Raw genomic sequence first — 13027 nt, forward strand, 5'->3', positions numbered from 1 at the left:
CTAGTTCAAAGTCAAATCATGCAGGTTCAGAAATCGGCCATGCCAGAGCTCTCGCCTGCTGCATTAATTCTAGGTGCCTCCAAAATAAACTTTTAAGAAACAATGTCAGTGCCATTTGCAATTTAAAATGCAATAAATGCTTGCAGCCAAGCAGAAAGCTAATCTGTCAAATCTAGAGCTGCCTGCCAGTGCTCCCAACTAGAGTGACAAGCAGGTACCTAGAAAGCTACATACCCTGAGCATACACTACAATCTTGAGTCAGATAATTTAGTATAGTTGAACATTTTGGCAAATTCAAATACATGCACAAATGAAGAAACTGAACATAAAAGCAAAATTCACTGTGGTATTAACTCAAATCGTAACTAACCAACTCTGAAGTCGATGTAACCTTCACCACCGGACAGCACAAGCATGCATTTGGGTGACGCATCTTCGGAACCAAGCGCTATGTCTGCAGCTTTTTCCTCGGGCGTCGCCTTCATGTCTGAGGAGATCATTCCGCCAGTGCCTGGAAAAGCAGAAATGACATCTTTGACATGGCAACTTGCAAGCGGTTTCAAAAACAAGGTTGATGCTTATATGAAAATATTAAGGTAACTTTACCAGTATTCGACCAATTCTGCTGTCTTAATCTCAAAACAGAGCAAAGAACATAAGCCTCAACAATTATACGAGGGCAACCTGTGAAAATCTCCATAAAACACAGCCTCAATTCTCAGTGTGTGTGTGGGGGGTGTACCTTCATGTATGTATGTGCACACTGCGGGTGTTGCACTGGGTGCCATTAAAACTAAGATTTTCCAAATAAAAAGCTTTTACAAACCTCCACGAGCTTGAAATCAGCATCAGTAAGCAGTTCTAGGCTATAACTGTTCCAATTTCTGTGACGGGTTCTGCAATTTTTTTCATTCTGCTTTTACACTACTCTTCTCTACACAAGTCTTCTCTTGCTCATCTCTACTGCTGATGTGTTAAAGGGATACTGCGGGAATATAAAGGTTGGCCTGTATCAATAGCGTATTGCATTCTACCACAAATAGACCACCATCACCAAGACGGTGCTTCTATAAGCTAGAAAATACCAAAAAATTAAATACAGATGTCGCCACCATCGGTTGATTTCGCAAGTTCACCAGTTCACTTCAAAGCAGTGGCAACCCATCCTTTTTGGTAAGCACATGATGAGTATGAACTGACTGGTGGGAAGACTTTTTAAATCCAATTTTCTCACCAATAAATCCGTCTTTCTGCTGCAAGACAAACATCACCATAGCCAGCAAGAGCCAGAGAATCAATTTTTTACTAAGAACAATAATTGCATGAGTTGTCCTCACTGCTTCTAAAATGTTACTTTCACTATCCCTATAACCCAAAGCTACTGGTAGGCTCATCATGCCCTCTCTGTTATCTGTATGTACAGTCGAACCCGGATATATCGAACCCGCATATTTCGAATTATTGGCTATATCGAACACACAGATTACCCCCTTGAAAATACTATGTAAAAGTATAGGACAATTGCGTAGTACATCGAATTCCATTTTCGTTGGACATTCGATATATCGAACAGCGCGCTGCGCCGCGCCCCTGGAAGGTGCGCTTTTCCCAAAGACATTCGTGTCCGGTCCTCAGAGGTAAACTTTTCCGCAGAGTCAGTCAGCAGGCTCCTCCTCTGCGCATGCGCGGCCGTCGCCTAGCAACGGAGACGCAGAGCCTTTCCCCCATTCTTGCGCCCCCACCGGCGCGAGCTCTCTCGCTCCTCCTTCTACCGCCGGCGTGTGCATTGGGCAAGGGCATTGGAGCTCATCGAAGAGAGTGCACGGCATGGAGACGTGGCGACGTTTCCAAGCCACGCTTCCTGGGAAAAGGGAGAGAGAGAGAGTGAAGGGTCGGCACGGTCGCTCGTGGGCCAGGGGAGACGAGAGAGCCAGAGAGGGCTCAAAAAACGAACATAGCGCCTTCGACGGCATATTCCGCCGATCTTTTTCCCCGCTCTCTTCTTTCTTTTCCCTTTGTCGTTCCTTCGCAGCCCCGTTGACTGTCGCTCGAACAGGCTTCGCTCGGACTGCTCCATCTGCACATCGTGCGTGTTGTTGTGCGTACCTCTGTTTCAACATGCCGTGTGTAGCGTGTGTGATTGCAGTCATCTGGTGAGCTATGGCATCCGCGGACATAAAAAAGAGGAAGAATCTGGACTTTGCAAGAAAGCTTGAAGTAATCTGGCATGTCGAGAATGGACAAAAGAAGTCCTCCGTGGCAGACGCATTCGGCATTCCGCGGAGTACTTTAAGTACGTTGTTAAAAAACAAGCAGGACGTCAAGCTTAAAGCAGGTGAGGAAAGTCGCTCGGGAGCGTGTCGTGTGCGCCCTGCTGCTTTTGACAAAGTGGAGAAGGCACTCTACATGTGGTTTCTTGAAATCCGAGCGAAAAATATTCCCGTGGATGGCCCTACCTTAATCGAAAAGGCCAAATGGTTTGCTACGGCTCTTGGCGAAGAGAACTTTTGCGGTGGCACTGGATGGCTGCAACGGTTTAAAAACCGCCACGGCATTGTAGGAAAGGCCATTTCAGGCGAAAGTGGGCCTGTCAGCAGCCAGGAGATGCAGCAGTGGCTTTCTGAGGAGTGGCCGAAGATCACTGAGAAGTTTTCGCCTGCAGAAATCTTCAATGCAGACGAAACTGGTCTCTTTTGGCAAATGTTGCCGAATAAGACACTCACTCTTCGTGGAACCACATGCCACGGTGGTAAAATGAGCAAAGTGCGTGTGTCGGTGCTGATTGCAGCCAACATGGACGGCTCGTGCAAGCTAACGGCCATTCGTGATCGGGAAGAGCAAGTCACCGCACTGCTTCAAGAACTGTAAACAGCTTCCCATCCGCTACGGCTGTAATAGGAAGGCCTGGATGACACGTCAACTTTTTGTTGAATGGCTGCAGGCTTGGGACGCTGAGTTGGGCAAGTCGGGCCGCCGAGTTTGCCTTCTGGTAGACAACTGTTCGAGACCCATTAAACAACTTGCAAGCTGCAGCACATCGAATTGAAGTTTCTCCCCGCCGAACACCACAGCGAGACTGCAGCCCCTCGACCAGGGTATCATAAAGGCATTCAAGGTAGGCTATCGGAAGCGACTTATTCAACGGCTCCTCATAAACCTCCGCATGGGAACCGATCTGAAGATTGACCTGCTTGGCGCGATCCAGATGATTACCGGCGCTTGGGGCGACGTGAAGCAGGGCCACAGTAGCCAACTGTTTTGGCAAGGCAGGCCTTGAAGTGGCCAGAGATGAATGTCCGGAAGCTTTAGATGACGATGAGTGCTTGGAGGACGCGTTCCGCGACTTGTCCAATTTTTCCGGCACCGTCCCGCCCGAAGTTACTGTTGATGACTTCATTAACGCTGACAGCGAAGTTCAAGCGGTAGCCGACCTCGCTGATGAGGACATTGTGGCCGGAATAGCTGGCGTTCAAGACAGCGATTCCAGCGACAACGAGGGCAACTGTGTTTTCGAAGAAACACGTCCGTGCACAGCCATTGAACTGGCGTCAGCGTTCAGCCTGATTCGGCGCTGTTGCGGCGAAATGGAAGGCACTGGGCTCTCGCACCTAGACAGTCTCGAGAAGATTGAAACTAGTGTTTTAAACTTCATTTCCCAGAGGAAAAAGCAGCCCAAAATTAGTGATTTTTTTTCCGTGAAATAAAGCGCTTTCATATTGTGTGCACATGCTATGTGATTCGCGGCTGTTCCAATTGGTAAGCCACAATTTTTTATGATCGCGAGTGCTTTTTTTGGCCTATATCTGTATATCGAATTTTCGCTATATCGAACTATTTTCCGATCCCCGTCGAATTCGATATATTTGGTTCGACTGTATAGCTTTACAGTCTACAAGAACACACTGAATGTTTTCTATGCTGCTCTCGCATGCTACGCAAACATCATCTCCCTATTCATACTAACTGCATGTTTCTAAGGTAACCTGATCTAGCCTCAAATACAAAGGCACTGCCTCTTGAAATTATCACACATTGCGTTGCGTTTCATCTGGATTTCGCTCTTTCCAGCTATATAGTCATGCAATAGTCCTTTTGTTTCTATTTTTTGTCTCCACTTAGCAGCGATCAATTTCGCTAACCTTTTTTTTATGTTCGTGTCAACTTCTTTTTCCCTGTAGCTGCTTGTGTAGCCTGTAGAAAGCTTTCTAGTTCTTTTCCTCCATCGCGTGTCTGCTATTGTTTAAGTTGCACAGTGTCACCTATGGAAGCACCTTTGATGCACAGTTCACAAAAAAGACACCACCAGTCAATTCCAGCCTTGCACTGCTGGCACAAGAGTGCAACAGCAACAGAAAAGCAGCAGCAATGGCATTTGAAATGTGCATAACTTACTAGCCAATTTCTTTTTAAAGTTGCCCGCCACCACTGCTGCATCTTTGTGTGCTGTATTTGCTCACATAATTAACACACTTTCTTTCCTAAAAAAATAGACTAGAATTTGAGGGGTACATTCATTTCGCAGGAAGGAACATTAGGAAGAATTTACATTTTGACAAACAAAATAACAGGTGCATTCGTTATTCAAGTAAACATGACATCACTGCAACAAGACTGATAACTTCTGTCCACTACTGCTTCCCTGCAAGAGCTATGATGACAAAAGCTGCCATTACTCTCAACAAAAACACCAATCCTACGTTAAGTGGCAGGCAGCCCCCGAGACGGCACTACATTTGGCCCACTTTGCCACCTCTCTGGACGGTGCAAAGCAGCTCTTGTATTACAGCAGTTCACTCACCAGGAACGGCCACAAAAAACTTGACCGCATCCCTGTGCCCATGGAAAGAGAGCTGTGCCTGGGCCATGGAACAGTAGGGCACAAAGCTGCCCGTTGTGATGTTCTCCCGGCTGTCGCTGTACACCCGAACAACGGCGCCAGGCATCCGCACTTCCGCTCGCTGATGGCGTGGTCGTCGCCGACGTCGTCCCCTGTTTGTTCCCTGCTGCGACACGGAAAGCAAAGGCAGAGATAAGTAAAAAAAGTGCATCAGTAAAGGCAACAGAGTTCAAGCGCTTTGGGCCTGAAAAGTTTAAGCAGTTCCCCTACTTAGCTTTTTCAGTCTGAAGTGATTATCATCACCCTGAGGTAGCCTTGTTAGCCAAGCTGACTCCTTGGCAATGAAGTCAAGGCAGTTAAAGCTTAAATAAAAAAAAACTTCAACAGTTAGCAGCTGGAACAGGGTTCAAAAGAGTCTGAACAGAAAGTCCACCCAATTCATGACTGACAGCATTTCCACACTTTCAAACAACTTTTTCTTCTCGTCTAGTGTGAATAACTCCAATTTGCAGATGGGACGTGTCAGAGTTTGTATCTCACGACCACCACCACTGAAAGATGCTACAAACCGCCACTGCTAAATGAGCTCTCAAGCAGGCTGTAGAAAGTGTATCTAATGTTCTACATGCAAAGAAACAAAATAAAAAACAACCTCAGTGCAAAAAGAAACATGTACACACGAAATAACACAGAGCACAAGCACTGTCCTTGAGCTTCTTGCAATGATAAACCCTTCTAAAGTAGATATGCACCAAAGATCCGAGCAACAATTTCTCTTCTGGCACCAGCTTGCCTCTATTCCCACCATTTCAAGAATTCCAGGTTTCGTGAAACACAAGCATGTCCCCACTAGTGGCAGTCCCTTAAAGCGATGCAGGAATCTGTGGCTTACTTTCAGACAGGGGAACGGAGATGATGACGCCGTTGCCAGTGCCCATCCAAAGTCGGTTGCAGGAAATCAGCAAAGCCGTGATGCGCACAAATGAGAAGCCAAGCTTACCCGTACCTGAACAGAAAGCGGCACAGAGTAAAAGAATGTGTGTAACCAAGCATGTCTGCACTCTACATATTTTATAATATTTGCCACGTTTAAAGTGAGAGTTCTCCAACGAATTGCCATTTGCACAATGAAATAGACAGGGAAATGCAATGCCAATTTAAATGGCAATTTCAAGATTTCACAGAAACCAGAAAACACACACTCTTTCCATTTGTACATGAGTTGATGCGGACTGCTGGTGTTATTTGCGACAGGGATAAATCCTGTCTCATGGACAGTATGCAAATGGTTGCTCACCTATTATGATACAAACTACAGAGATAGCATATAAAGTGATTTTCTGTTTCAACTTATGCTGACAGCATACTGCCATGTAAGCATTTAAGCATAAAATGCTAAAGGCAGCACTACACACTTTTCAAGGCAAGCAAATTTCATGAAGGCAAAGCAAATTTAGCCATGAAGCTCAATATACAAAGTGTTTCACCTTAGACTGTTAATAATTTTTTTAAATAGGCTTTTTGAGTTAAAGGGGCCACGAAAAACCTCCGAGAAGAGTACATAAACTTGCGCAATCACTACATTGCGTTGTCATAAACACCTGAGCCAAATAATACACTTCTACACGCAGCAGAAAACTCAAAATCATGCGCAAAAGTTGGCGAGCCCTTTCCGGCAACTTTTTTATACTTGCACCCTCCTACATTTCACACTCCTGCCTAGGTTGAGAGATGGCTATTAGTTATATTCTTTCAGATGTCATGCAGCTGCCATGGCCGCGGCCAGACAGCTGTGTCGCTCTCGTGGGCCAGGAAGCTCCCCCCCCCCCCCCCCTCCCTCCCCCCCCCCCCCCCCCCCCCCCCCCCCCCCCCCCCCCCCCCCCTCCAGAAATTCCTGCGCGTGTCAGCAGCTGGCAGTGGGCTGAGTGGGTGGGGCCAACAGAGGAGCGTTGACCTTTCGGAGTGCAAGAAGTGATGAGAGAAGAGGGAAAGGCACAAAAAATGCTGAAATTCGAATTCTGATTACAAACTCAGCTGCTAACAAACACATTAAAAAAATATTTGCTGGAGGATATTCGTGAAGCGGCGTCCTTTAACATCCAAGGCACACCGCAAGTTTATTGACAGCCCCTTTCAGAGCCTCTTTAAAAGAGCATTTTCTTTGATAAGTATTGCCAGTTGTGGTGTACATCAGAATACGGCCAGGATATGTTAACTAGCGGGCTGGGTCTAATATTAACTTTTTAAACTATTACACTTCGGTGCATGAATTACTTGTAGGAAGTTTTTAGCTCATGATTAGTAATGTCCCATTTCAGTTTTCATACTTTCAAAAATGCGATTTTCATCTCCGCTGCAGTACAAGAAATTTCGGGCCCACAACAGAGACAAACCAAAACAACACAGCCAGAGAGTGCATACAGCCATGTCTACAAGCAGGCATCGCACAGCGGTGAGGATGTCGCCTGCTCCTTCCGAAGCGCCCAGGATGTGCAGAGTGAAATGAAAGCATGTGGCGCCCATGATGCTGTGTGGTGCACACATGTAAGCGCGGACTGTGCGCACTCAGCCAAACCTGGGCACTCAGTACCCTAACCTCCATGGATTGCATTTTCATGGCAATGGTTAACTTTGAACAACAAAACTAAAGAACTACTAAGGTCAGCTCAAGTAAAATTTGTACACTTAACAAAATATGCATGATCCACAGATGTGCTAAATATTCTTGCATTTTGTAAATCAGACCAGAAGCTATTAAGCTTCTATTAAGCCAGTTCTAAGCTATCCACTAGAACTGAATACTGCTCGGCATTTACCGAGATGAACATTTTATCTACACACTGCAGATGCAGCCTTCTTTTGGTGCAGTAGTTTTTCAAAAAAAAAATTCGTGCAAGCAGGCAAGTCGAACAAAAGTACCGTTTTATGCACTAAGTTATTTGTTCACTGCCGTCGTACCTAAACTAATTGGTTTTAACAAGGCACACCGTTGAGAAGAAAATAAATTTCTCTTTCTAATGAGCTAAAGTTTATTTTTCCATCATATGCGGGAGGGCCACAGCAAACATTGTGAAAAATGGCCAGTTTTCACACACAAACTTGGGACCCAAGTTCTAAACATGAACAGAACAGAATGCACCGATAAGTAAACTAGGATTAGATTCTTTTTCCCACGTGAAAACACCAATAAAAATCCCCAAACAGAAAAAGTTAGTTCTGCTGCTTGTCCTGTTTGGTTGTGCTTTTAACTTAAGAAAAACATAAACAAGCATGCAACTTATGCACATAGTAGACAAAAGTAAGAGAAAAAAGGCTGTGCTAGTGCTTTTCTGCACGAACGATGCAGAATCAAAAATTAATCTGGTCAGTAAAAGAAACAAACAGTGTAGCAGGAAGAATGGGTAGCGAAAGCCCAACAGCAAAGAAGGCTACATACCCAGCATCTTGGAAACGTAAGGCTCGATGTCAATATCCTGAAGGTGCTGGTACGTGTGGACGTTGTATAGCCGCAGTGTACTGTCTAGCCGTATCGTTACCCATACTCCATCACCAACCCAGGCCATCTGTCGAATCTGGCTCTCCTTCCGTGGATGGGCATCAAAGGAATGCTGCACACCACACAATAAAAGTTATATTCGGGTCCCAATATCCCTTAGATGTACATAAGAAACAGAAGAAGGAAAGAAAGCTGAGACAAAAAATTCTCTACACAAAACAGGAGCAACAAATAAAACAGAATTGAGTTAGGTAAGAAAAGTGTGGTCACTTGGAACACCCAAGAAGATGGCAGAATGGAAAAATGCACAAGCTGATCAAATGTGAGCAATGCATACTTTACAACATAACACATTGCTATCATGTTTTGTAGGTTACAACACAACACATTGCTAGCATGTTCTGCTTTCAAACCACCACTTCACATCTCCTCCTTTTCATACGCTAATGTGAAGCGCACAACTCTGAACTGACCTCCACTGTGAGGGTCTTGGGATGGACAACATGTATCCTGTTCCTGTAGCCACACCAGACTTTTGTGTGGGCGACCGTCATACACCGGATAGAATGATGCGGTTTCCCAAGGTCGAGCAGATGATAGTTCCTCAGGTCCCACTGGCCATCTGTTGAAGATGATTTTAGCAAGCACTGCATAACGGTGTGCATGGGGCATCCCCCCAAAAAAGAAAAAACCAACTACAAAGAAGGAGCCCTCAGGTTTCAAAATTAGATTAGTTATATACAAGAGCTCTGCAGAGGTGTAAAAGCGAAGCTCAAAACGGGCAGAAAGTGGTACCGGAAACTGGGCTCTTTATTATTCAGCTATTATGCAATCAGAAAATACTGCTGCAGTGTGCTGCATTACGCTACATTATGCTAAGCAGTATTTACAAGGCACATTGCTAGCACACAGCATGTCACAGGTACAGTCAGCTGCGGAAATTAATAAAACATAGGTACGGTTAGAGTTTACAGTTTCTATTTTTTGAAAATTTGGTGCACTTTTTTTTTTTTTCACCTAATATAATTTCCCGTAGACGAATTACCGGAGTTTTTCGGTGGTAAATGTGGCAAGCCTGTGCGCTCAAAAGCCACGTATAGTTTAGCCTGGCTTGTTTGTTAACAAGAGCAGTTTACATGCTAGTAATTAACGCACAAAATGGTCATGTTTAGAGCAGCTGTTGCAACACGATATGCTTTCGGTGTAAAAAAAAAGTAACTGTGGAAGTTGAGTGATTTGGTAAGAAAAAAATGTTTCTCGAAGTGATTCTAAAAACTGCACTGAGAGAGAACCAAAATGATAAAAGAAAGGCAAAACCAATGTACAGGCAAGCAATACACATGTATGCTTGTCTCGCTTATGCAAGTGGAACCAATTTTATTTCTAGTTGCCTTCATGTTGGAATAACGTCATTTGCATGTGATAAATACAAGTGCCTTTGTTGCTCCTTCACTCATGGAAGGAACTGCGCAAGCAGCTAACGCTTCATAAAAATGAAATTTCAAACTGGAAATGGGAAAAAACAAATTCGGGCCACATGGCCCACTTGATGACAGCAGTGATTTAAGTGCCACTGAACCATCACGGAAGAACACGACATTTTTTCACGACACTTGTGCAAGGTTTAGAGTTGATGGTGGCTTGTTGAAGGGACAAAGAAGAGGCATCTACTGAGGTCAAGTAAAGCAGAAGGAGCGATACGTATTCCATCGCTTGTTGCCTCACCATCTTGATGGCCACCATCTTGGTCTTGCTCAAAAGCTGGCGCTCTTCCGTACATCCTGGTATTGCTCACTATAGTGAAATCTTCTCGGAATGTCCACATTCCACCATTTTCTGAGACCTCTACAAGGGTCTCCGAATGGCTGGTGCGCACACTTCAAATGCAATGTTCTTTGCCAACATGACTAGCCTTACAGAAGTTGTCATTATGTATCTATGGTGCAATTTCAATTAATCTTATACCGCTTTAAATTCAGAAAGAACTAAACTATGGAGCTATGCCATCTTTTTATGGCTGAGTCAAACATATCAAACTTTGCGAACAATAGCGTCACCTAATTATATTTCATAGTTATGGTGATCTGACAGAGTTGAACATTTTCATATGAAGATGTACCTCAATAACAATATAGTAGCATAGCTTGGCATGGCAGGTATTTGGCTATCGCTCATTTCAACTGGAACTAAAGAAATATTGAGAGAAATTTAGGTTAACTACCAGTAAAAAAATTACTAATTAGGACTTCAGCTGTTTTCCTATAATACAGGAACGAGATGATATATAGTGAAACTAATTAAATTTTTGCAAACAAGAGTAAGAAATACATAAAAACATGTAATTTAATTGCAACATCTATAATAATAAAAATTTTCACTTTAAGACTAGAGTCTCCCCTTAATCCAACAATCCCCCTGTATCAGTGCGTTCCTGACTACTGCATTTGTTATTCTCCCTTGTGAACGCCTGTGACCCCTACTTCACAGCCAGCAACCTGTGACGTACGTCTGAAGGATACTGGCCTTTTCAGTTAAAAATAAATTTGTAAGAATGATTTCGACGTGCTTTTATTGGCTTTATTTTGGTTTCAACCAAAAACTCCAGCCTATAGACACAGGAGACATTAAAAAAAGAAAATTATATTTTCCTCGTAGCATTAGGTGTTAGGTAACTTGTAATCTAGCACAGCAGTGGCCACACAGTAGAATGCATAGCCAAAGACTCAATAGCTATGAAAATGGTCAATTCAAAAATGCTCCTCGGCTTCAAGGAAATTAGTTTTTCACAGCTCTTGTAGTACGTATACTTTTCCATCTGATGTGCAACTGCTTCTTCTCTAAGCCTAAAAAAAGTAGGATTTCCAGTTGCTATATTATATACAAATGCACCACACCTTGCTTTCGGTGGAAGATCGCAACAGTGCCATCAGCCAAGGCTGCAAACACCCGACCCTTGACGTGGCTGAAAAGGAAGATTTGCGGGCATGTTAACTTTGTAACTGAGGAAGGCTGAGAAAAAAGTTATATGATTCACTGTAATCCGCAATGATGGGGTGGGCCTTTTTACTCACACAATGCTCAGCACAGAGTCACAAAGCTTCACAGAGTCGATGCACACCCTCCACTGTGCCACAGAAGAGTGCACATAGATGCTGAAAAAAGAAAAATAAACAAGAAGATATGCACCAATTAAACTCAACTTTATAACTAGTCCTCAAAATGAAGGTTATTAGCAGTGGTTAACAGCCAAGTAGACGGAAATACTTCTAGTGATCCCTTTTTCAAAGGTTGCACACTGAACTAAAAAAACTTATATAATGAAATATAAACAAACTACTATGAACTACACAGCAAAAAGCATAAATATGTTCTTCTCCATGGCAACTGAAGGAACAGTGCTAGGGCAATGGACAGGGCAGTGGAGGGGCAGGGCTACTTTATATTTATTTCCATGGGGAGAGCAAGCCTTTGTCAGGTGTTGTAAGAAGCCTTTAGCTTGCTCTCCCCCAATTTGCAGTCTGTGTAACTGACAAAACAAAATCAATACAGAAAGAAAGAAAGTTGTGAAAAAGAACATTCTAAGCAGCAGGCTTGAATAAGAATTATGACACATAAGACAGTTGGGCCACAGCAATATGTATCTGCAAGAGTTCTAAAAGAAGCCTAGCTATGAGATCACAAGTGGTGATGTAAGTTGCATGGCATTCCCTGAGGCCAGAAAGAATAGAAATTCCTGCTGTTATGCAGACATAGCAAAAAGATTCAACACTGGAGGGCTTAGGTGGCTTTACACGAAACAGTTACATAACACTGCACATAAAAGAGGCCTCTAGCTTATATGCAACATAGACATTGCTGGGGCCTTGAACTCTGCACCAAGACACCTGTTCCAAACAAAGCATTTTCTGCCTAGCTCACAAAACCGTTTCTCGCACCGACAGATATACAATATAGTGCCCGGACATCAGGGATAGCCATGACAACAACGATTAGATTTGGCAAAGCCAAAGAGAAGAAGCCACGCATGCAAAATCACCGCAACAGAAATGGCCACTTTGAAATGCTCACATTCCGTTCTGGGATCCCAGCCACATTGTGGGCAGCACACTGGACATTTTCTCCAGCTGGTCATACGCCAGGTGATTGTCAGTGGGCAGCTCCGAGATGCCGTCTTTAACAATGTCAGGTGGGGCACCTTCTTTCAGCAGCACCCAGGGCCGCCGGCCACCTGCACGCTCTTTGCTGCCCTGGCCACCGCTTCCTGTCGATGCTGAATCTTGGCCGGAACTGGCTGCCTTGGTGGCTCCTTCTAATTCTTCCAGAGCTGGGCAGCAGATGTGTCAACGTCGAATCACCTCCATTAACTTGAGTTCAGATTAACATCATTCCACTGTACTAACCAAGATGTAACACAAAAACTACTAATGAATGAGATTACCACATTTTGCTTGGCTTAACTGGACACTAAGCAGACAGCAGTGTAAGGCTGTAGCCCAGCAGTTGTAAAGGTATAATTTACACGATGCCACAGAAAGATTCAACAAAATATCCAGTCACCTAATTTGTTTCTGTCTACAAGGATGCTGCATATCCAATAGACTATCCAGCTCAGTCTAGATGGTTTGAGCTCTCTTCTGCAACACCTAAGTTGCGGATAACACCATTAGCTCTCAGATGTCTACTAATTTTGTTA

At 44.0% G+C, this 13027-nt stretch overlaps 2 protein-coding genes across 2 annotated transcripts in view; both read right to left on the reverse strand.

Annotated features, from left to right (window-relative positions):
* LOC144128863 (E3 ubiquitin ligase Rnf121) overlaps nucleotides 1-13027 on the reverse strand; it is a 283986-nt gene that overhangs the window by 56777 nt on the left and 214182 nt on the right. The window lies entirely within an intron of this gene.
* syd (JNK-interacting protein syd) overlaps nucleotides 1-13027 on the reverse strand; it is a 47335-nt gene that overhangs the window by 1765 nt on the left and 32543 nt on the right. The window contains 9 exon segments of the mRNA XM_077662627.1: nucleotides 372-512; nucleotides 4800-4950; nucleotides 4952-5004; nucleotides 5731-5844; nucleotides 8275-8446; nucleotides 8808-8956; nucleotides 11229-11296; nucleotides 11406-11486; nucleotides 12403-12658. Of these exon segments, the coding sequence (XP_077518753.1) occupies nucleotides 372-512; nucleotides 4800-4950; nucleotides 4952-5004; nucleotides 5731-5844; nucleotides 8275-8446; nucleotides 8808-8956; nucleotides 11229-11296; nucleotides 11406-11486; nucleotides 12403-12658 (1185 nt within the window).

The sequence above is a fragment of the Amblyomma americanum genome, chromosome 4 (assembly GCF_052857255.1).
Source record: "Amblyomma americanum isolate KBUSLIRL-KWMA chromosome 4, ASM5285725v1, whole genome shotgun sequence".
NCBI classification, from domain to species: Eukaryota; Metazoa; Arthropoda; class Arachnida; order Ixodida; family Ixodidae; genus Amblyomma; species Amblyomma americanum.